Source organism: Chlorocebus sabaeus, chromosome 20, assembly GCF_047675955.1.
Source record: "Chlorocebus sabaeus isolate Y175 chromosome 20, mChlSab1.0.hap1, whole genome shotgun sequence".
Taxonomy (NCBI): Eukaryota; Metazoa; Chordata; class Mammalia; order Primates; family Cercopithecidae; genus Chlorocebus; species Chlorocebus sabaeus.
Window position 1 is genome coordinate 83,273,489 of NC_132923.1, and position 22,107 is coordinate 83,295,595.

At 57.6% G+C, this 22,107-nt stretch overlaps 1 protein-coding gene across 2 annotated transcripts in view; it reads left to right on the forward strand.

Annotated features, from left to right (window-relative positions):
- Nucleotides 1–22,107, forward strand: part of GLIS1 (GLIS family zinc finger 1) — a 234,547-nt gene that overhangs the window by 205,420 nt on the left and 7,020 nt on the right. For both annotated transcript variants that reach the window (XM_007978689.3, XM_007978692.3), the window contains exons 5-8: nt 4,993–5,154; nt 10,177–10,287; nt 14,319–14,451; nt 20,500–20,656. In XM_007978689.3, coding sequence (XP_007976880.2) covers nt 4,993–5,154; nt 10,177–10,287; nt 14,319–14,451; nt 20,500–20,656 — 563 coding nt within the window. The remainder of the gene's footprint in view (nt 1–4,992; nt 5,155–10,176; nt 10,288–14,318; nt 14,452–20,499; nt 20,657–22,107) is intronic.

A 22,107-nucleotide genomic window follows, 5' to 3' on the forward strand; every position in this document is an offset into this window, starting at 1 on the left:
GCCGGAAGCCCCCGGGTTAGCCCCTTCCTAGGGCTCTGAACACATTCCAGTGTGTTTGGAGCTGTGGGTCTTTGATGCCCTTGGGTCTCAGCTCCCAGCACACTGCCAGGCACACAGAGGGGCAGCTGAGTGAGGCAGGAGGATAAGAACCTGTGTGCTCAAAGAGGAGAGGATGAGTGAGTGACTCCCAGAAGTGCGCGAGTGGAAGGGTGGGGGGTGCACAGTAGCAGGGTTGGGGTGGGTGGGTGGTAAGGTGGGAGTGGAGGGATGGGGTGTGCAGGTGGCTTTCAGGGCTTACCTCGTGTTGCAGGCACTTTTTTTCTTAGGAGAGATGGCAGTTCTGCCTGTGGCATAGCTCAGGTTCAGTGCCCCTGGCACAGGGGGAACAATGCCCCTCCCTGACCCCACAAAGAGGCACTCAGCCCTTGCAATGGGGGTCCAGTGTACCCTTGGACACTGGCAGCAGGAAGCAGGTGTCTGTCCTGGACAAATGTACTGTAGAGACTGAGGCGACTGGGGTGTCAGGAAGGCCCTGCCCCAGTGGCACTCCCTGTGGTGCAGGCCCCATGGAATCATTACGATGCCCTCGGTCATGGTGCCATTACTTTAAGGTAAGTTCTCCCTCCCCCTGAGAAAGCAAGGTCCGAAGCCAGGGACGTGCTGGATGGCTGCATTTCTGCTCTAACAAGCCCCATGCATCCATTCTCCAGCATCTGTGCCCCCACAACCCAGTGGTGGGGGGTTCCCTCCCTGCAGTTCCCTCAGCCCTACACAGCCGGTGGATGGGGCCCCTTCAAGCCACGCCCACCCCAAAGGCTACCTTGCACTCATTGGAGGCTGCTCCTGGGACCCAAAGAGTGCCCCCTGGGCTGGGTCTACACCAGGGTCCGTGTGTGTAACCCCTATGCTGGCTGCACCCTGAGCGTCAGCTCCCCATCTGTCAGTGAGGATAGTAATATTTGCTTACTGGGTGGTGGAGAAGATAAGATGCCACATTTGTGACAGCACCAGGCCCAGCAGAACCAAGCACACAATAGGGACTGAACTGATGATCGCTCCCATCCCTCTCTCTGTGCCTGTGTTGTCCCCATCTGTGCAGTTGTTGACTAGGAAGGACCACAGGGACCTTGGCAGGCAGCTGCAGGCAGAGCCCATAGGCCCTCAAGGCCCCTGGCGTGTCTGGGATGCTGGTCCTCGTGGGGCATGACTCTGGCTCTGCCAGGGGTGCCTGCAGCATCCTCATCCCAGACCAGTCCTGACGGGGTAGTGCCCCTTCATCTGCTGCTATCTCTGTTTCCACCTGGAGGGACGGGCCACTCCCATCGGAGCATCCGGGGCAGCTGCTTATTATATACCCCAGCCTGCAGCTCAGCTCTGGAGAGTTCCAGGGGGCGGGAAGTAGGACAAGGCTGGGCCAACATACATGGGCACAGCAGGGGCATCAGTGCACATGCACATATCTAAGTACCTTCCTGCACACTGGGGTGAGAGGGTGTACTCAAAGGGGTGCGTGGACTGCATGCCCAGCAACCCCCATATCATGCTTCTATCCCACCCTTTGCCCCATGATTGAGATGCCAGCGCTGCCCTCAAGGAACTCTCAAACTCTCAGCCTGGGGGCATGGGGAGAAGGCCATGGCTGTGCAGGGAAAACCTACCCCACAAGCTCACGGGTGTCGCAGAGGAGGGAGTGGGGAAGATTGAGGAAGGCGTCTCAGAGGGAGTGCTTAAGCAACAGGAGTAGATGTTTGCTAAATGAGCAAATAAAGGAAAGACATTCCAGGCCTAGGGAATGGCTGAAGCAAAGGCCTGAGGGCGTGGAAATTCCTGACAGAATTCAGGACTCTTCAGACACAGTCTCACTCCTGGAGATCACGTGTGGAGCGTCTGCATGGGAGAGGCAGTTGGGTCCATGTTGGAAAACCATGAACACCAAGCGGCAGATCCTGTGTTTGAAAAACGTATGAATTAGATTGTCAGAGAGTTGGAAGGGAAGGAGTCCCAGGAGGGGGACAGTCCGAACAGAGGCTGGGGGTAGGAGCAACTGTGCTGAGTGGAGGGTTAGCCGAGGTAGGAATACACAGACCTTGGTGAGAAGATGATGTACTGATCCAGCACTCTCCCCCACCTTGGGGAGAAGATGATGTACTGATCCAGCACTCTCCCCCAGTCGGGAAAATGATGCAGCCCGGAGGGTTATTGCCCTCTGCTGCAGATACCTCCCCACCCTGTATGGGCCAGAGAGGAACAAAGGCACGAGCTGGATGCCGAGAGGAAGCCTGGTCTCTAGCCCGGGCTCCCCCATCTCACGTTGGGATGAGCTTGGCACAAGGCCATTGCAGGGGAGCAAGGGAGCTGGCTTGCGGCCTATTTACTGCCCAAACAGGATTCCCTTCTGGTTTGGATGCATGGAAAAGGCACAACATCTGGAAGTAGGAAGCAGAACAGCCTCTAAAACCCAACTGTGGACGGCTCGCCTTGGACTCACCCCAGCAGAGCATGGCCCTGAGTTGTGGCTGGGCTTCCAGGGGACAGGCGTGGAGGGAGCTGTCCCAGGACCATCATTGTCTCTTGTGTCTCTTGTGTCTTTCATGTCTGTCTGAGCAGCTGTCCCCTGGCCTGTGCTCCATCTGCCACCTCTGCCCTGGATGGGGCCTTGGTGACCCTCATCTAGAACTGCTACAATTGCCGTCTTCCTTTCTCCTTCCCCAGTCCCCACTTGTCACCAGCAGCCAGAGGGGTCTTCCTAGAGCACATATCTGACCTTGTCCTTTCCCTTCTTTAGGAGAAGGGTCTCCGCTGTCCCCAAGGTGGAGTCCAGGCTCATTGGCCTGGCATTTGAGTCCCCGCTATTTGGCCTCTGAGCTCCCTGCAGACTCTTTGCCAGTAGAGCCCAGCCCACCCGCAACATGATGAACCCCACATCAACCACTCAGGGGCCTTCACAGGGAATCTGTACCCTTTTCATGCTTTGGTGCCTCCCAGCCTGCCCTTCCTTTACCTTCAGTGTGAGTCACCCCACTGTCTTCTTTGGATCTGTTGGTCGCAGTTCAGGGCCCAGGCAGGGCCAGAGACTGAATGAGGCGAATGCATCAGTGTTGGGGTAACTGCCTGCCTGTGTCTCCACACTGCTGCATGTCTATCTAAGCTCGCTACAGTCATCAAGCCCGTGGAAGCATCTCGCAGACCCCTGGCTGGCTTAGGCATCTCCTCTGCGTGGCCACAGCCCCTGTGTTTCCCTCCGTGACAGCTCAACCGCGTCGCTTTATGATGGTGTGTATGTGTGCGTCTCCCGCATGGGCTCTATACACCCAGAGGGCAGGACCCGTGTCTGAGTTCTGTCTGCGTCTTGGTACTCACCACAGACTGGAGACAGTCTGTCCCAGTGAACAGCCTCGCACCAGAAATTACTCGATGTGCTGAACAGCCTTGAGCCAAGGCCATGAAAATCAGCCAGGTGGATCACAGGGTCTGAAATGAGCCCACACCCAGGCACCCAACCAGCTCCTCCCCTACTCCCCGCACATGAGCCCCAGAGAAAGGAGGCTTTGGGAGCAGGCTTTGGGAGTGCCAGTCCTCCGGTAACATGGCTGCTCCCAGCTCATCCTGGGCCACCTGCTGCTGGGAGCCCATGCTGGCCCCTGGTTCCGAGGGGCAGGCTCCCATGGGCCCTAATCTGGGTTAGGTGCTCATGGTTGGCTGTTCAGCCCTGGAGGAAATCCATGGCTCATGGGAGGGGCCAGCCTCCTCTGGTCCCTTCCTCCTCAAGGGTCACCTGCCCTAGGAAGGCAGCAGGCATAGCAGAGCCACCTGGCCTTTGGCATCAGACTTGGCCTGAGCCCTGTCATTGCCATGTCACAGCCCTATGACCTTGGGCAGGTCACTTGACCACATGAAGCCTCCATCTCTGAGATGGGGACATTAATGCCATATACTTCACAGCTGTTGTGTGTCCAACACCCAGCACCACACCTGGATGTAGCAGGCGCCCATCAGCGCTGGTCCCCTCTCCCACCCATGCAAGCACGTGGCCAGAACATCAGCCTGGCTGGGACAGGGACAGATGGGGAGAAGCCAGAAGGAGCAGCTCATCACACTGAAGGACCAGAGGCTGCTGCCTCCGCTGGGCGGCATTTGAGCTGACTTTGAAGGCTGAGGGAGGTTGGTGGGTGGCTGTGAGAGCTGAGGGAGGTTGGTGGGTGGCTGTGAGGGCCAAGGGAGGTTGGCAGGTGGCTGTGAAAGAGTGACTTGAACGAACAAACGCTGGAAATTGTCTGGCCAACTCCCCATGTTGATCTAAGGCATGGGGTGGGCCTAAAGAGAGGTGTGGAGGGCAGTATATGATCACAGAGCCACAGGATCTATGAGGGCCCTTCAGTTTACAAATGTGGCTCTTGTTCTGACAGCAGTTAGCATCGATTCTGTGGTCCAGATGGACAAACCCCGCCACATTCAGTGTCCTACCCCCTGGGGCCCTCATGTCAGCCTTGAGTGGTGGCCACATAGTCTCAAGCTTGAAAACAAGGAAACAAGGCACAGAGGGGTCCAGAGTACCGCCCAAAGCCTCTCTGGGACAGAGCCCGATTCAGATCCAGGCTGTGGGTCCGTCCATATTTCAGCTCTCTGTGCTGGGACACGTGCCTGCCCTCAGAGTCCTGATTCCACGCTGTGCTGTGGTCAGGGCAGTGCATCGTTTCCAGATGGCCCTGGAGAGGGGAGCCTTTCAGGTCCAGAACTGGAAAGGCCACTTTCTTCTCCAGCCCTCGTGCCCCATTTCTAAGTTGGGGTGCTGTTTTTCCGGACTCACCAGGCGTTTCCAGATAAGGCCTGGGTCCTGAGCACTTCACAGGAGGCTGATCCGGAGCTCCCAGAGGCTCAGGCAGGATGGGAGGGGCAGGGGTGCTAGGGCCCGGCAGACCTAGGGGGTTAGTTTCCATGCAGGGGTGGGGTGTCCAGCGGGCTGGGAGTTCCCCTCACCAGCCTCTCCTGCAGTTTGAAGGCTGCAGCAAGGCCTTCTCACGGCTGGAGAACCTCAAGATACACCTGAGGAGCCACACAGGCGAGAAGCCGTACCTGTGCCAGCACCCGGGCTGCCAGAAGGCCTTCAGCAACTCCAGCGACCGCGCCAAGCACCAGCGCACCCACCTAGACACGGTAGGCCCAGCAGGCAGAGGCCCAGGGCGGGGTGGAGGACGGCTGCGCACTTGCCACTCATTCAGTGCAGAGACCCTGCCTCCCTGCCTTACCCTTCAGTGCCGCTGATGTTTGGGGCAGGATGATGCTTGGCAGGGCAGTGGGTCGGATGGCGTCCTCTGCATTCTGGAATGTTTAGCAGTTATCCCTGGCCTCTCTTCACTAGAGAGGAGGCGATGTTCCCACTCCCAGCCGCAACAACCAAAACTCTCTGATGCCAAATGTCCCCGGGGTGAGGGGAGGCAAACCTGCCCCAGTTAAGAAGCACTGCTTTGGCCTATGGGTACCAGCCTTGGAACCAGAGCCGTGCACAGCCTCATGGAGGGAGCACACTCTCCTTCCTGTGTCCCCTCCCTGGAACCTGTCAGCCACGCCCAGAGCAGATTGCTCCCTGCTCTTACATCCCCTCCGTAGACATAGGTCAGAGACTCTCAGGGCAGTCCTTTGTCCCTTGAGCTCTGCAGGTGAGGAGCAGAAGTGGGCAGTGCCTAAGACTCCAGGCTCCTGCGGGTGACCCAGGCCTCCAGATACTGGCTCCCTTCCCACCTCCCTTCCCTTGTTTGCGCCAGGCGTAGATAACGGCAGCTTTATTCCAGTGTCTGCCCAGGCAGCCCTCCGTGTGTCGTTAATAGAGTGCTTCCTAAAACTTCACCCCCCAGGATCTCATACGGACCCCACGCTCTAGGCAGGGGCAGTCACTAAGCCATTTGACAGATTAGGGAAGCGGGACACCTGAGGCCAGTGCCTGCTCACCATCGCCCAGCTGGATGGTGGCAGAGCTGACTCAGACCAGGGCCTTACACTAGACCCTGGGTGAGGGGCACGTGCCCCAGGAGGATCCCAGCCCCCATGTGCCGCAGGAGACTGGGGTCTGCGGCAGAGCCACGTCCAGGCCCCAGGCTGGCTTCTCTATGCTTCCTGCAGGTGTTTGGGGAACTCTGTGGGTCAAGGGCTGGGGGATTTGGGTGGCTGCCCCTCAGCCCATCCAGTTCACAGATGAGGAGGAAACGGGCCCAGGAGGGCAGCTGACCCCTCCAGAGTAAGTTGGAGGCCATGAGACAGCAGAAGTCAGAGCTGAAAGGCACTTGCAGGCCTCTGATGCCATGTACCTTAGAGCCGGGAAAACCGAGACCCAGAAGATTCAGTGCAGAGAAAACAGCAGGGAAGCAATATTCCTGGGGGCAGGCCAGGCCCTGCAGGGGACACTCTGCACATCCAGCCCCACAGTCTCACACACCCTGCCCCCAGTTTCATCCTGGTGATCAGCCAAGATGGGGCCCATTATCCCCGTTTCATAAATTGAGACTCGGAGAGACTGAGCCCTCTGCCCTGTCCACAGCAAGTGTGTGGCAGAGCTGGGATGCAAACCCGGCTGTGCCACTCCGAGTCCAGTGCTCTCTGCTGGAAAAGCTGATGTGGAAGCCATCTTGGGGGATGCAGCAGAGCAGAGGGGTAAGGGTGGCAAGGAAGGGCCCCCTCCCCAACCTGAACCCAGCTCTCCTCCCCTTCTCAGCTTCATTGTCACAGGCTGTGCTGCGGACATGAAGTGAGGAGCGGCGCTAGCAAATCTCCCTGCCTTTGTCACCTTTTCAGCCCAAGGGGCCCATGGCACCCTGGCCCAGGCCCTAAGAGGCACACTCTGTACCGCAGCACCCCCAGTTATATCTCCCAGAGGCCACAAGCCAGCGCTGACAGTGCCAGGCCTCCCTGCACTGTTTCCCCACCCTCCCATGCCTCTCGGGCCACCTTCCCTGTCCCTCCTCCTTCCTCCCTCCCTCCTTACTGCATTTCCTGGACCCAGCCCCAAAGCAACAGGCCTCTGGCCCCCACTTGGTGTGTGAACAGAGCCCCAAGGCCTCGGTCAGGCCAGGCCCAGAGTGAGCCCGCAGGCTTATCTCAGGCCTTCGTCTCCCCAAGAGGTCCCAGGGAGGCCTGGGAAGTGCAGACGCCAAGCCCAGCACCCCACTTGGATCCAGCCCCCCACATAAACACCGCAGGCAGCTCTGTGTTGCTAGTTTGCTGTCCCAGCACCCGCCCCCAGAGGCCCCTTGGGTCAGGCCCCTTGCAGGGCAGGGCCTTGCTTTCCAGAGGGGACCAGCTATGTCCCCAGCTCCCCTCTGGCATTGTAGAATGTGGGATTCTCTCCATGGGCGGGAAAGTTTCTCAGAACAGACTGGAGAGGACCAGACCAGGGTTGTGATCGTGGCCCTGCCTCCGGGTCCTGGAGGTCTGAGGAAAGCCCCTGGCCTCCCTGGGCTTCCTGAGAGGTAAAATCCCTGCTTCAGAGAGAGAGGGAGGTCAGCTGAGGCAGCAGGTGTGAGGCCCCGCACATAGGCTGGGCAGCCTTCCCTTGTCTGTCCTCTTACTGACTGGGTGCTGACCACATCGTGCCGTGTCCCAGGCTCTTAGTATGGGGCTCGAGTCCTGACTGCACAGATCCCCTGAGCAGATTCAAATAAGCCGCTGTCCTGCACGGGGCCTCAGCTTCCCCACCGGGATGATTCTCTTTCCCCTGCCCATTTCACTGGACCATTCGAGGCCACCGAGCAGAGGAGGCATTCTAACAGAGGCCTGCACACGCTCCCTTCCTCTCCCAGCTGTGGGATCTTGGGCAAAATATAGGCCTCAGTTTCTTCTTCTGCAAAGCAGGATGAGTGTCTTGGGTGGGTGTGGGCTCAGGGAGATGGTGGATGGCGGGTGCTCAGCACCGGGCCTGCACAGGGGAGCGCTCCCAGCAGAGCTGGCCTTTAAGTGCAGACGGGCAGGGGCTCCGCATGGCAGACACGGAGCAGACACGGAGCGTCCTCATTACAGACAGAGGGAGGCCGCCCAGCGCTGCAGCCCACGTGGCGATTCCAGGCGGGGCTTGGATGCTGGCTGGGAACGGCCACAGGGTTTCCTGAGGGCTCGCGGGCCTGAGGAACGTTCTACACACGTCAGGCCCTGGAAAAACAAACATAGAGATGGGCCTTGCCGCCCGTTTCCAGGCGAATGCGCCTGCAGACACAGAGCTGGCTTGTTTGCTTTTAGACGAAAGCAAGTGGATTTGTATCAGCATCCCCAAGGGACAGTCCTGGGACCAGCTCAGGGACAGGGCAGGGCAGGGCCTTGTGTGTGCCCGGGCACGTGTGGACGCACGTGTGTGTGTGCATGCGTGTGTGTGGTGTGTGGGTGTGTATGGCATGGTGTGTATGTGGTGTGTGGTGGTGGTGGGGGGGTGTGTGTGTGTGTGTGTGTATGGTTTGTGAGAGAGGGAGCCTACCTCTGGGGTGGGGCAGGCTGGGGGCAGCAGGGGCTGTCCGCGGCAGGCCTCCGCTGTCCCTCCCAGGCCAACCCCAGCAAGCTTCTCACTGCTGTCTCTCTCTTTTTACTCTCCTCCGTTTCTTTAATCTGGCAACTCTCCGTGGCAGCACCAAGGTATGGTCATCTCTTTCTGCTTCCCTCCTTCATGAGGTCCCAGGGCCATGGGTACCTCTCCCTGGGTCCGAGGTTGGCCCAGCCTCTCCTCAGTCCAGCAGGGGCAAAGCTGCCTTGGGGTTCTGGGGGCAGTTCCACGTGGGTGTGTCTGGCAGGACATGGCAGTCCCTGGTACTCACTCTGAGAGGTGTCATTTTCTCCAATCCTTCTCCTGTCCCCTGCAGTACCAGCAGGGCAGAAGCTTCTGAGAGAACAGAAGCACTAGACATGTCCACAAAGGGAAGCCTTGTGAGCTTCAAGCCCCAGCAGCAGCCCGAATCCTCAAGCAGGGTCCTGTGGAAGCCTTGGGAGAGATCAGGATTCAATTAGAGCCACGCGTCCCCTGCCCCGGGTCACTCAGACCTGGGATGAGTCAGAGAGGTCCCTCCCTGGCTGAGAAGAGGGACCCTGAGCAAGCCCAGCACAGAGGTTGGACAGCGCTTAGGGGGACACTCTGGCCCGGGGAGGGGGTGGAGGATGTGAGGAGGGCTTGGAGAGGAGGTGATGTGGCTGTGGGAGAGCTGAGGAGGTGCCCACGGTGGGAGGTGTAGGGCCTATAGTGCCAGGAGATGGCCTGTAGAGCACCAGGGAGCCACCAAGGGGTTTCAAAGGCAAGAGCGGGTCTGTGAGAAAGACCTTCCCCTCTGGCTGTGAGTGTGTGGGGAGCCCGAGGCCTGGAGGGCAGGGTGGGGCCTGGGCAGGAATTCAGGAGGGGCAGTGGGGATGGATTTGGGGTCCACTTCTTGTATTCTGGGTGAGCCATGGGGGCCTGAGGGGAAGAGACTTGTCTACTCCCCATGCACAGGGCACAGCCCCCAGCCTGGCCAGCCCCCAGCCTTCCCAGACTCCCCAGCCTCCCCAGCCCCCCAGCCTCCCCACCTCCCCAGCCTCCCCACCTCCCCAGTGCCCCAGCCCCCCCAGCCCCCCACATGCCCAGTCTCACCAGACTCCCCAGCCCTATGGTCTCTGAGATCCAGCCGTTCTTCCAGCCTCTCACAGCTGTTGGCAGGAGGACCTGGGTTTCTTGTGGCCCCGAGAGCAGTCCGGTGCCTCTGCACCTCCTGCAAGGTGCGGCCAGTGCCCCCTAGCCTGGCCCTGTGTGGGTGCCCCCTTCCCTGCTCCTCCTCCCCATCTGCAGAGCAGCCATCCCACTGCACTCCCTGTCTGTTTGAAGCTTACTTGCAGCTGTGGGGGTCCAAAGGGTGGACTTGGCTCAGAGCCAGGGTCTGACCTGGAAGAACCCTTAGACCTCAGATGGCCCCATATTTCAGAGAAGATGTGTGGGACTCAGAGAGGAGAGGCAACTGACCTGAGGTCCCAGGATGGTGGTGCAATGAAGACACAAACCCCCTGCTCGGCTCCCAGGCCAGGCACCTTCCCCACAGCTGGGCTGGGCTGGCTGAGGCAGAGCACTCTTGGCCTGCAGCCAGCCCCTCGCCTGGTCACCTCCCCACAGCAGGTCACACAAAGGCCCGTGGCCTGTAGGGATGGGCCTCACTCACCCCACCCATGCCGCCCATGTTACAGAAGCCGTACGCCTGTCAGATCCCTGGCTGCTCCAAGCGCTACACAGACCCCAGCTCCCTCCGCAAGCATGTCAAGGCCCATTCCGCCAAAGAGCAGCAGGTGCGTAAGAAGGTAAGCCAGCCCTCCTCATCTGGCCCCTCCTGCCTCGCAGCTGCCTGCACCGCATCAGGCCAGGTGCCCACCCTGGACACGTGCATCTGCCCACCCATTCGCCCTGTATGCCACTGTTCGTCCATCCATTCGTCCGTCCGTCTGTCCGTCCACTTCCCACCTGCCCTGAGTGTCTCTGCTGACCCACAGCTGGCCCTTTACCACCCACAGACTGCCCACCAGCTCCTCGCCCCATGCGTCTGTGCACCCCCCACAGCTTGTGTGGTAAACACATGATGTCCTGCCTTGTGCTGGGCACAGAAGATGCAGAAATGTAAAAGCACAGCCCCACTTTCAGTGGCCTGGCAGGCGAGGGCAGACACAGATGATTCCACCTCATGTCATTAAGATGGCGAGAGAGTTGTGCAGAGAAAAGTCAGGGCACAGAAGAGGGGGCCTTAGCCCCTCTGGGTGGGAGCAGGAAGGTCCGTGGAGGAAGTGGCATCAGTCGTGGGTGCAGTGTTTAGGGGTGCGAGCGTGGAGTGGGCCCCCCGGGCTCGCCTCCGCTGGCTGTGTACCCAGGCACGTGCCTTTGGGCTTCAGGTTCCTCAGCCATCAGAGGGGACAGCAAAGGACTTGCTTTAGACAGCTGTGGTCAAGAGTAAATGATGGTTTATGCTGAGGGTTTAGAACTGTACCTGGCACAAATTTATAAGTTCACAACAGAAATTGGTATTATGTGTTCACTGGTCTTGAGGAAGGACTAAGTGTTTGGCTGTTGAATTCAGAAGAACGCTCCCCAGAGTGACTGGCACTGAGCAAGGGCTGAAGCCTGAAGCCTACTGTGTGCGGGACCAGTGGGCACTCCTCTCTTGGGGCCGAGCAGCACAGTGAGGAGAGGTGGTATGGGCTGGGCTATGTCCAGGGCACAGTGGGCACCATTGAGGGCTGTTAAGCAGAGCAGGGACATGGCATCTCAAGAGGTGACCCTGAGGGCCATGTAGAAAATGGGTTGGGGATGCTGTTTTGGACAAGCCGTGTGTGAGTTCCTGAGGGACTGGGCCATGGCAAGAGGGACAGGACTGCAGCTGGGGGCAGAGCCCACCTGGCGGGGTTAACTCACACCTGCACTCCTATGGAATTCTGGGGCCAGGGTGTGAAGGTCCTTAAGTGCCAGGGAGGGTGTGGGGGTGAAAGAAACACCAGGGGCCAACTTGGGGACACTAGCATGACAGAGGAGGACAGAGTGGGAAGATCACATTTATTGGTTCAACCAGATTTACAGAGCACCTACTGTGTTCCAAGCATTGTTCTGTGAACTGTGGACACGGCCGGGAATGAAACAGAACAGAGGCCTGCAGGCTGGAGGAAGCAGCTGCCTCAGGCCCTGGGATAGGGAGACAGCGATGGGGTGCTGGGAGCAAGCGGCCTCAGTGCGAAAGAGGGTGGGAGGGGACAGCCAGGCTTGGGAAGTTGGTCTCCAGCCTGCAGGCAGTGGGGAGCATTGGAAGCTGTGGAGCAGAGAGGGATGTGGTCAAAGCCTGCGCCATGAGCTTTCTGGTGAAACATCACCCCCAGGTTCCCTGAGGAAGGAGGAGATGTGCTTTAACCCAGGTGCCTCTGCAGCTCAGGCACTGTTCCTGGGGCTTCATATCCTGTATCTCATTTAGGCCTCACTATAACCCTAGCTCCCCAGCTACTCAGGAGGGTGAGGTGGGAGGATCACTTGAGCCCAGGAGCTGGACTGCACACCAGCCTGAGTGACAGAGCAAGACTGTCTCAAAAAAAAAGAAAAAAAAAGAAAGAAAGCACAACCGTAGGTGTGGGCACTGTTTTTAATTCTCATTTTATTTTATTTTTAGAAACAAAGTCTCACTCTGTCACCCAGGCTGGAGTACAGTGGCATGATCATGGCTCATGGCAGCCTCCAGTTCCTGGGCTCAAGTGATCCTCCTGCCTCAGCCTGCTGAGTAGCTGGGACTAGAGGCATGCTCCACTGCTCCTGGCTTTTTTTTTTTTTTTTTTTTTTTTTTTTTTTTTTTTTTTTTTTTTTTTAATATTTTTTTGTAGAGACAGAGGTTTCACTCTGTTGTCCAGACTGGTTTCAAACTCCTGACTTCAAGTAATCCTCCCACTTTGGCCTCCCAAAATGTAGGGACTAGAGTCATGAAACACTCATTTTAGAGATGGAGAAACTAAGGCTCAGAGAGTTAACAAACCAGCCCAGCATCATGCACCCCAGAAGTGCCAGAGCCAGGATCCATCCCAGACCTGTCTGCTTCCAGGGCCTGAGGTCCGTTCACTGCTCTCAGGTTGAGGGCCTGAGTGGGGACAGGGAATGGCCCAGGCTCCAGTAGACTGGAGCGCCACACCAGGGAGGCTTCTGTCCCAGGCAGACCAGTGCCCGAGGACCAGAATCCTGTCCTGGCTTTCCCAGGCCCCGTACTTGGCTCGCACTGAGCCCCTGGGGACTTGGGGCCACAGATCTGCAAACTTTCCAACAATAAGCATCCATTAAGAGCCATCAGGGATGATGTATCTTTCTGGGTAAAGCTACCCTTGTATTATGACAAGTCCTTGGCAGCCCTGCTGCGTTTCAGAGAGAATTAGAAATGCTTTTCTTCCTTAATTCTCCTCTCCTGCTGCTCCTAATCCAATCGACATTGCGGTCTACAAGAACATGCCTTGGCTCTCTTTTGCCAGAAACTTAATTTACATGGAAAACAGCTGCTGGGTCAGGAAGCCTAGAGCCCATCTCAAGGCTGGGCACGCCTTCTCCAAGCCTGGGCCTGGCCCTGCTGGCCTGGGAGGGCAGAAAAGCTCTCAGCTGCTGTGTGATGTGGGGCAGGGCTCTCACCTTCTCTGGGTCTGTTTTGTCCTGGAGAAGATGAGCATTTGGATGAGCCAAGCTTTCAGATTTCCCTGAGAGAAGCACCCTTCCCATCCAGGTGCCTGCCCCAGTCATCGCCCAGTGTCCTGAAGGCCTCACCCTGTTCCCATTCTGGCTCTGGAAGATGTTCTGAGGTGACTGTCTGGGAACAGCCAAGGGTTGTTGGCCAAAGATTTGCTTGGGTTACTGGATGCACCCCAGCCCAGGCTTGCCCTTAGCCAAGGGACCTCAAGTCCGTATACGGATCCATCGTGCCCATGACGGGGTGACCAGATGGGACTCGGCCAGCCCTCCCACAGCACTTCCAAAGCATGCCCCCAGCCATCACCTCATTACTGCTTATGGCCTGGGGTGAGGTGTGACTGTTGCTGCTTATTACAGGCTGGGTAGGCAAGACTCAAAGAGGTTGTGCTATTTGTCCCGCATTACACAGGGAGTAAGAAGAGGTGGGATGGGATCCGAGCCCAGCTCTTCATCCCTAGCCCTGAACTATTTCCACTGAACCTTGTACCAAGAAGGAAGGAAGGAAGAGCTGGGGCAGGGTTGGGGGAGGCTGACTGCACGTCTATTTCGCTTTACTCCTACCGTGTCCGTTCACCGGCGTGGCTGCACAGAATGCACCTGTAGACCTCAGCTACCCATGGGAGGCCCCACTGCTGCACTTTGCCACCATTCTGTGTATGTGTTGAGGCCCCACCTGCCACAGGCTGCTCCCAGCAATGACTGAGTGTGGCAGGCCTAGCAGGGACACTGAGGCAGAGCCTTCCTAAGAGGCGCTGGACTCCCTGACATCCAGCAGACCTTGACTGCTGAGGACTCCCTGAGTCCCTGTCCTGGAGGCTCCCACCTGACCGCTTCTCCCTGCCTCCCTCTCTCAGTCCCTGGGCTCTCCCAGCCCGTCCAGTTCACAGATGGCACATCTCCCATTTAAATCCTTGCATGTTGAATCCCATCGTGGCATCGGCTTCTCAAAGGACCTGGACTAACACCATCTTCACGATGTACACAGTCAGCCCATTTCACAGATGGAGAACTGAGGCACAGTGAAGGGAAGGGTCTTGCCCTGGGGCTGCAGTCCTTTCTGCCCTGTCCCCTAACGGGAGGGTTGCTGGTGGGCAGGGGTCTCACACTAACACCTCCTTTCCCTCTGCTTGCTCCCCAGCTGCACGCAGGCCCTGACGCGGAGGCCGACGTCCTGACCGAGTGTCTGGCCCTGCAGCAGCTCCACGCGTCCACACAGCTGGCTGCCAGCGACGGCAAGGGTGGCTGTGGCCTGGGCCAAGAGCTGCTCCCAGGTACGTGTGCGGGGAGGCGGGGCCAGGGCATAGCCCAGGAGGGGCCTTTCTCTGCCCACAGTCAAGGACAAGTGATGCTCAGTGGGCCGCCCACATGGGCTTGACTTGTTGTAGGCACTCACTCATCTGGACTCGGCTGCCTCTGCCTCTGGCTCCCCACTTCCAATCCATCTTCTCCCTGCGGCTCCTCTAACTAGGCGGACGTTCCTTCACATTCTTCTGTGGTTCCCCATTGCTCAGAGCATGAAGCCCTCACCCCTCTCGGCCTGGCCTTCAAGGGGTGTGGGACCTGGGTCCTCCTGGCAGCCCCTTGCCTCCTCCTTGGCGTGTTGGATGCAGTTCCCTGAACACTCTCTGCTCCTGCTCCCACCACCCCTGGGCACTGTCTACGCCCAGCCAGCCCTCTTCTCCCACCCTTCATGAAGGTAGCTCCTGCCCTTCCTTCAGGACCCACCTCCTTGCCCCCTCCTCCAGGAAGTCTTCCTGTGGGCTTCGCTCTGCCCCAGTGCTGAGCACTCTGAGCTGTCACTCTGCTTCCCATCTGCCCATCTGTCTCCCCAACCAGACTGTGAGTTCCTCAAGGGAGGCCCATGGTCTGCCTCACTCTGGGGTCACCAGCACCCGGGATGGGGACATGTGCAGAGCTGGGCTGGGGGAACCCACGGCGCTGCCCCGAGCATCCTCAAGAGAGGCTCTGGTGCCCTTGCTGATGGTCCACGCTGCCAGGATCATCTGCAGGGAGGAACCGTCTTCAAGAAGAGCCCATTCTGTCCCTGGCCTTGACTCCTGCTCCAGAGGAGAAAACTGAGGCTCTGAGAGGATTGGAACTTAGCCCAAATCACTTCCAGCTCATCGCTAAACTCTGTGGCCCAGAGATGGGGACCCCGGAGCCCCTGGGACTCTGCAGGCCCCTCCAACCAGACGCTAAGGGCCTTTGGTCCAGCTGAGGTGGCCTGTCTCTCCGTCCCAGCAGCTGTGGGCCATGGGGCAGGTCTCAGGCCACAGCAGGAATTCCTGGCTTTGAGGCTTGGGCATCCAGCCCAGATAAGGGCAGCATGGCCTTTGGATTCCATCTGACAGTACTTGTGCTCTACCCCCGACTCCCCTAAAGAAACCACAATATCAGAGCAGAAAGCTCTGCCTACCCGCTGGGATTTCTTGAATTACTCCAACCATTTTAAACATTTTTTATTTTCTAATTTTTTATTCTTTCCCCTCAATGTTGAAGTAGCAACAGATTTAAAAATATATCAAAGCACTTGCCAAACAGCCTCAGGAAGAAAAGCCTTTTAGCCTTTCTCATGGGTCCCCCTTTCCAGGGGTCTGTGCTCAGGCAGGTCCACGAGGGTGAGGACACAGGCGGATGGGTGCCTGGGGGAGGTACTCTAGCTAGAGGACCCCTCTGCGTGGCTGCTTCTCACAGGGTCAGAATTGCTAAAATGACGGCTGGAAGGGACCGGGGGGCTGATCCAACCCAGGGACGAAGGTATCTCAAGTGCCAGCTCCTAATAAACGGTCATGACAGTGACCACTTGGAGCTCTGTGTTGAGAAGGCCTCGGAAGCTGCTTCCTGATTCAGCCAGAAAGAAAGCTGCCGCAGAGAAGCAGTGCTGCCCCCAGTGCAAAGGTCTTGTGCCTACCCCATCAGTTTCACCTTGGGAAGACTCAGTCCTAGGCAGGAGAAGGAATCACCTGAAGTCATCCAGAGAAGTCAGAAGCCAGTTCAGGCTGCAAGCTTGTTCTCCCATATGCCAGCCTCAGGCTTGTCCCAGCGAGAAGGGACAGGGCCAGCAGTTGCCATCTCTCGAGCACCTGCTTGGGCCTCTGACTTCACAAATACCCTCTCATTCAATCCCCAACTACGCTGTGCAGTAGGATGTGAACCCACGCTACTGAGGAGAAACAGGGTCAACTGAGGCCCCATCATCACAGGTTGGAGGAGCCACTCCTGCTGAAGCTGCTGCCCTTGCTCTGTGACATTAAGTGGTGTCTTCCTGCTTTGAGCCTCAGTTTCGCTCCCAGGCACTGAGGGATCTCATTTGCTATGAGAACAAATGTGATCACGGATGCGGTCACTTATATAAACCCTATGTGACTGAGCGTCTTACTGTTATTGTAGTTCATGGTGAGCAAGAAGAATGACTATATACTCATCCACCTTAACAATCATGCACAGCCAGCACATATTGACTGTGCCAGGCGCTGCTCCAGGGACTGTGCGTGGACATCACTGCCATCGTCCTCACATCGGCCTCAGAAGGCACACGCAAGCCACAGCCAGCAGGGGCAGAGGCAGGATTGGAACCCAGACCATCTGTGCAGGCTGTCCTCTTAACCAGAGCCCGCACCTCCCTGCTGCTAGTGCTGCTCCTCTTCTGTACTGAGCACCCGTCCTCGAGCTGCTTCCAATGCAGCGGGGAGGGCAGGACCAGCCAGGTGAAGCCCAGGGTCCTGGATGCCCCAGGATCTGGCCTGCTGGGTTCTTCTGCAGGCCGCAGGGCAGATGGCTGAGAGGGGAACAGATGTTAGGGCCAGAGGTTACGCGCTCATGGCTGATGATTGATGACACAGCTTTACAGCCTGAAGTGGTGCGTTTTGGGGAGAGCCCATCAGGCCCCGTGGCGTCCCCACTTCCGCTGCCCCTCGCAATCCTGTGGTTCCTTCATTCCCATCTGCTGTTCACTGACATGGTCGGCATCTCTAGTTCACACACTCCGTCACCCACCCTGTGTCCGTTCTTGGTGTGGAGACTGGACAGGCAGGGACCTGGCCCCGGGGCAGGGGCAAGGGCAGGGGACTAAGGGAGGATTCGCAGAGTCCAGAACAGAGGGGAGAGGGTGAGGGATGGGCTGCAGAGGGAGACACCAAATTTCCATTGGCCAATTGCAGGACGCTCCCTCCAGTAGGGACCAGCTCTGTCCTGCACGGGAGACCCCCCGCCCAACCCCTGGGAGCTTATCTGCCAGGCCCATCCTGAGCAGATCCATGGTAATGTGATGGGCAGTGAGGACTTGAGAAGCACGAGGTCAGCATGGCTGAGGGAGAAGGTGCAGGATTGATCAGGATTCTAAGCCTTCCCAGCTGTCAGGCTCCCAAATTGGTTCAAGATGGCAGGCGAAGAGGTGCTGAGGAGAGTGGTGAGTGGCTCAAACCGTGGGCAGCTCCTCACCAGGCTCCCTCCACAGACACCGCTTGAGGCGCCTTCCCCCAGCTGGGGAGGGAGGCAGTGGCTGGACAGACAGGTGGTGCTATGCCTGGGAGCAGAGTCCCAGAGGCAGGGAGCGGTAAGGACGGCAGCCCAGAGCCCCCGGGTCTCACAGCAGCCAGCAGTGACGCCTGTCCCAGAGCCGAGGCCTCAATCCGGTATCCAGCCCATCACCTGAGCTGGAGCCACTCCTAGCCAGGGCCTCAAGTGGACTTTCTCTCCCCGCTGCTTGGAAGATGGGCCTGATGAGCCGCCTACTCTGTGACTTTGGACCAGTTGTTCAACTTGTTAATATTTAGTTTCCTCATCTTAAAATGGAATATATTATCTTCCCCACTGACATTTGTCAAGCTGGTTAAACTAGATAATGTGGACAGTTTGGCACATAGTATGTTTTTAATTAATGGTAATTATTTTGATAGTAGAATCTCACATGATGTAACGTTACGTAGGGTGCTTGCAGCTCTAACTCCAGGCCGGGAGTTGCAAACTGTTTGGCCTCATAGGCACAGGGGCACTTTTTGCTTGTTGTTGTTGTTTTGTTGTTTTGTTCTGAGACGGAGTTGCCCAGGCTGGAGTGCAGTGGCACCATCTTGGCTCACCGCAACCTCCGCCTTTCGGGTTTAAGCCATTCTTCTGCCTCAGCCTCCCAGGTAGCTGGGACTATAGGTGCACGACACCACGCCCGGCTATTTTTTGTATTTTTAGTAGAGACAGGGTTTCACCATGTTGGCCAGGCTGGTCTCGAATTCCCGGTCTTAAGTGATCCTCCCACCTCGGCCTCCCAAAGCGCTGGGATTACAGGCTTGTTTTGTTTGTTTGTTTTTAATGGTTTCCATGTGAAGGTCTTTCTGGGACGTGTGCTCTCCCCTTTGCCACAGGCCCCGCTGCTCCCCTCATTAATCTGTGCAGTTTCATTTATTTTGCTCCCTGCCATGCTGTCTGAGGCACTGAGCTTGCTGTCCCTGCCACAGCCCTGCTCCATTCCCTGCAGCAGCCTCCTGAATTGCAGGTCTGGGCCAAAGGGGTGAGCCTGGGATGAGCTAGCCTTGGAACCCCAACCAACTGAGAAGGTAAAAATTTCCCTTACCCCATCCATGAAAGGAGACTGGTGTATTCTCAGATTGGTCCTTATGGTGTAATAAGAGCACTGGTCTGGATCCATGGTAACCAGAGTGCTATTCAGCATGTTAACAGCTGCCCTGGTGCACACTGGCCAACACCACATCAGTGCAGCCCCGGGCTAGCCCCCAGGTCACACAGAGTCCATGAGTGCAGCCCTGGGCTAGCCCCCAGGTCACACAGAGTCCATGAGTGCAGCCCCGGGCTAGCCCCCAGGTCACACAGAGTCCATGAGTGCAGCCCCGGGCTAGCCCCCAGGTCACACAGAGTCCATGAGTGCAGCCCCGGGCTAGCCCCCAGGTCACACAGAGTCCATGAGTGCAGCCCTGGGCTAGCCCCCAGGTCACACAGAGTCCATGAGTGCAGCCCCGAGCCAGTCCCCAGGTCACACAGAGTCCATGAGTGCAGCCCTGGGCTAGCCCCCAGGTCACACAGAGTCCATGAGTGCAGCCCCGAGCCAGTCCCCAGGTCACACAGAGTCCTCCCAGGGCATCTACTGGATGCATGGACTGCAAAGAAAATGATGTCAATTGCTGTTAAAATAAACATGGCCAGATTGAAGATGGGATGCAAAACTGGCCACTCCCTAGAGAGACGAGCCCCGGAGAAGCCACAGCAAGGCTCAAGAAGGCCTGGGCTCCATTCTGGGTGTGGTGGCCTGGAATGCAGGCCTTTCATTCATCTTTTTTTTTTTTTTTTTTTAAGATAAAATAGGGAACATCAAAAACTTACAACTCTTGCTGTGTCTTTCCTAGGCTCCAGTCCCAGAGTAGGAGTTTATTTCCTACTCCGATTAGGGTTTCTTGGTGAAGGCATTTGGGGAGTGCTGGGTTCACCAACTCCAAACCCTCAGTTGGGCCCCTGGAGCAACATCTGACTGTGACCTAGTGTCCCCCATTGATTTATTAGCCTCCCTGTCTTAACAAGGGGAGGACTCTAGGGGGTAAAAGGTGATTAAAAAGTGGCATCACCCTGCAGGTGTCTTCTGAAGGTTTAGAATCTGAGACTAGAATGTGGCTGACTCCTCTCCTCAGTTGGGACCCTTGTTCAGTACACAGCCCATACAACCATCCATGGCAGCCCTTCTCAGAGGTCTCCCAAGCCAGGTGCCACCCAGCTAGTGCAGTCATCTCTCTTTGGAAGCCTTTACAGTGGATACCCCGGCTCTGCTTGCATATCTCTGGGGGAGGTAGTTATTCTGTGCAAGGGCAGCCCATTGCCCTGCAGCAGCACTGCCTGTTAGAAGGCACTGCGGTGCCCTGGGCTGCTGTCTGTTCTCAAGCTTCTCTCCATTCCTGGGTCTCTGCTTCCGGGACTACATGGAACAAGCCCCTTCTTTCCCAGAACAGCACCACAGAGATTTGAGGCAGCCTGCCCTATACATGCTCCCATCTCAAAACAGACACACACGCACGCACGCGCGCACACACACACACCCTGAGTACCCCATGCCTCTGACAGCCCCTTGCCAGTCCACCTCTGCTATCAGGATGAACCCCAGCCCTGGACACAGCCCTTTAGCCAGGGTCTGCAGGGCTGAACTGAGTGGAGTGGGGCCAGTACCTCCCTTACTGGGGCTCCTAAACTTCCAGTGATACAGCGTTGCTCATTTTCCCTCTTGTCTGTCTTTCTCTATCATCAGGCACACACAGCTCCTGGGCCATCACAGCCATCTCTGGGGAGTGGCCAGAGGCCAGTGAGCCTTGTTTTATTCCCTGCAGGTGTGTATCCTGGCTCCATCACCCCCCATAATGGACTTGCATCAGGCCTCCTGCCCCCAGCGCACGATGTACCTTCTAGGCACCACCCACTGGATGCCACCACCAGTTCCCACCACCATCTGTCCCCTCTGCCCATGGCTGAGGGCACCCGGGATGGGTATGTACACCAGGCCAGTCCTCTTGGGGCAGCAAGGGGGGCTCTGTGGGGGAGGCAGGGAGGGCAAGTGTCCCGCACTATCTATCTGCTTGTTACTGATAATGAAAATAGCCAACCTTCAGGGAACACTGACTGCGGACTGCATTCCACACACTTTCTGTGCATGATTCCATTGGTGCCTGCGGTAACCCTGAGTAGACAGTATTGGCTTCTGAATGCCTCATTCCATGCAGTCCCTCCCCACTGGAGGACCCTGGGAAAGTGCTGTGGCCCCTCCCCGCGACCCCTGCATTCTGGGCTGCCACACCCAGAATGGAACCCAGGCCTCCTCAGGGCCTCACTCTGGCGTCTCCTTGGCTCATCTGTGCATTTGGGAGCAGACTGCCCACAGCGTGCACTCCACAGATGCTGGTCTGGGCCCCACACCCATCTCCAGCCACTGCAGCTGTGACACTGCCCGGCCTGCGGGGGCTGTCTGAGAGCCTTTACTTCTGGATCACTGCGGAGAGAGGCAGCCTCTTCCTGCACCCAATGTGGTTCTCATTGTGGCCACCTAATTGGCTGGAAATGGTGAATGTGTTAATTGCTGGACCATAATCTGCCAAAATCTGTTTTTCTTGCAAATGAGCAGAGGGGACGCCTCACAGCCCTGTCCTCCTACCCTCCCTGCTGTTTTTTGCTGATCACCTTGTCCCGGCAGGCCTGGCCCCAGCACCTTCCTCCTTCCCTGCCCTTCCTCCTCCTGGCTGCAGCCTTGGCCTTGGCCTGCCTGCGCCTGGGGCCAGCCTGGCTTCATCGCCACATTTGTGGCCCACTGCTCCTATTATTACTGGGCTCCTTCTGCCATTCATTCACCCATTCATTCGGTGTTCAATTATGGAGCCCCTGTGGGCAGGCCCTGGGCCCAGTGCTGGGGCTGCGGATGACTCTGGCCCTGGAGATGCTTACTGTGAGAGGGAGACCGACCACACAGGGGGCCAGTGGTGTGCGGCAACGAAGCAGAAGGGCTGTGGAGCCCAGAGGAGAGCCCAGTGGGGTGTGGCTGCCGGGAGGATATTAGGGAAGGCTTCCTGGAGGAGGTGAGGCTAAGCCAGACCTCCAAGGTGAGGCTAGAGTTGGATGAGTGGAGAGGCTGGGAGGAAGGAGTAGCAAGAATGAAGGTAGGCATGGTGAGAACTTGGGGTGTTCTGGGAAACATGAATCATCATGTGGGGTGACGAACTTGGGAGAGATGTCACCAGGTCCAGATCCCAAGGCCTGAGATGAGACTCAACCTGAAGAGTGTTGAGTGGTGATGTGCTCAGGTTTGGGGATGAGGACGCAGGGCAGCATTGCAGGGGTGGGGTGGACTGTGGGGTGCTGGATGGATGGGATCCCCAGCCAGGGCCTGGTTCAGGCTGGAGAGGGGGAGGCCAGAAGGCAGTGGAAGGCAATGGTGGCACAGAGGCAGC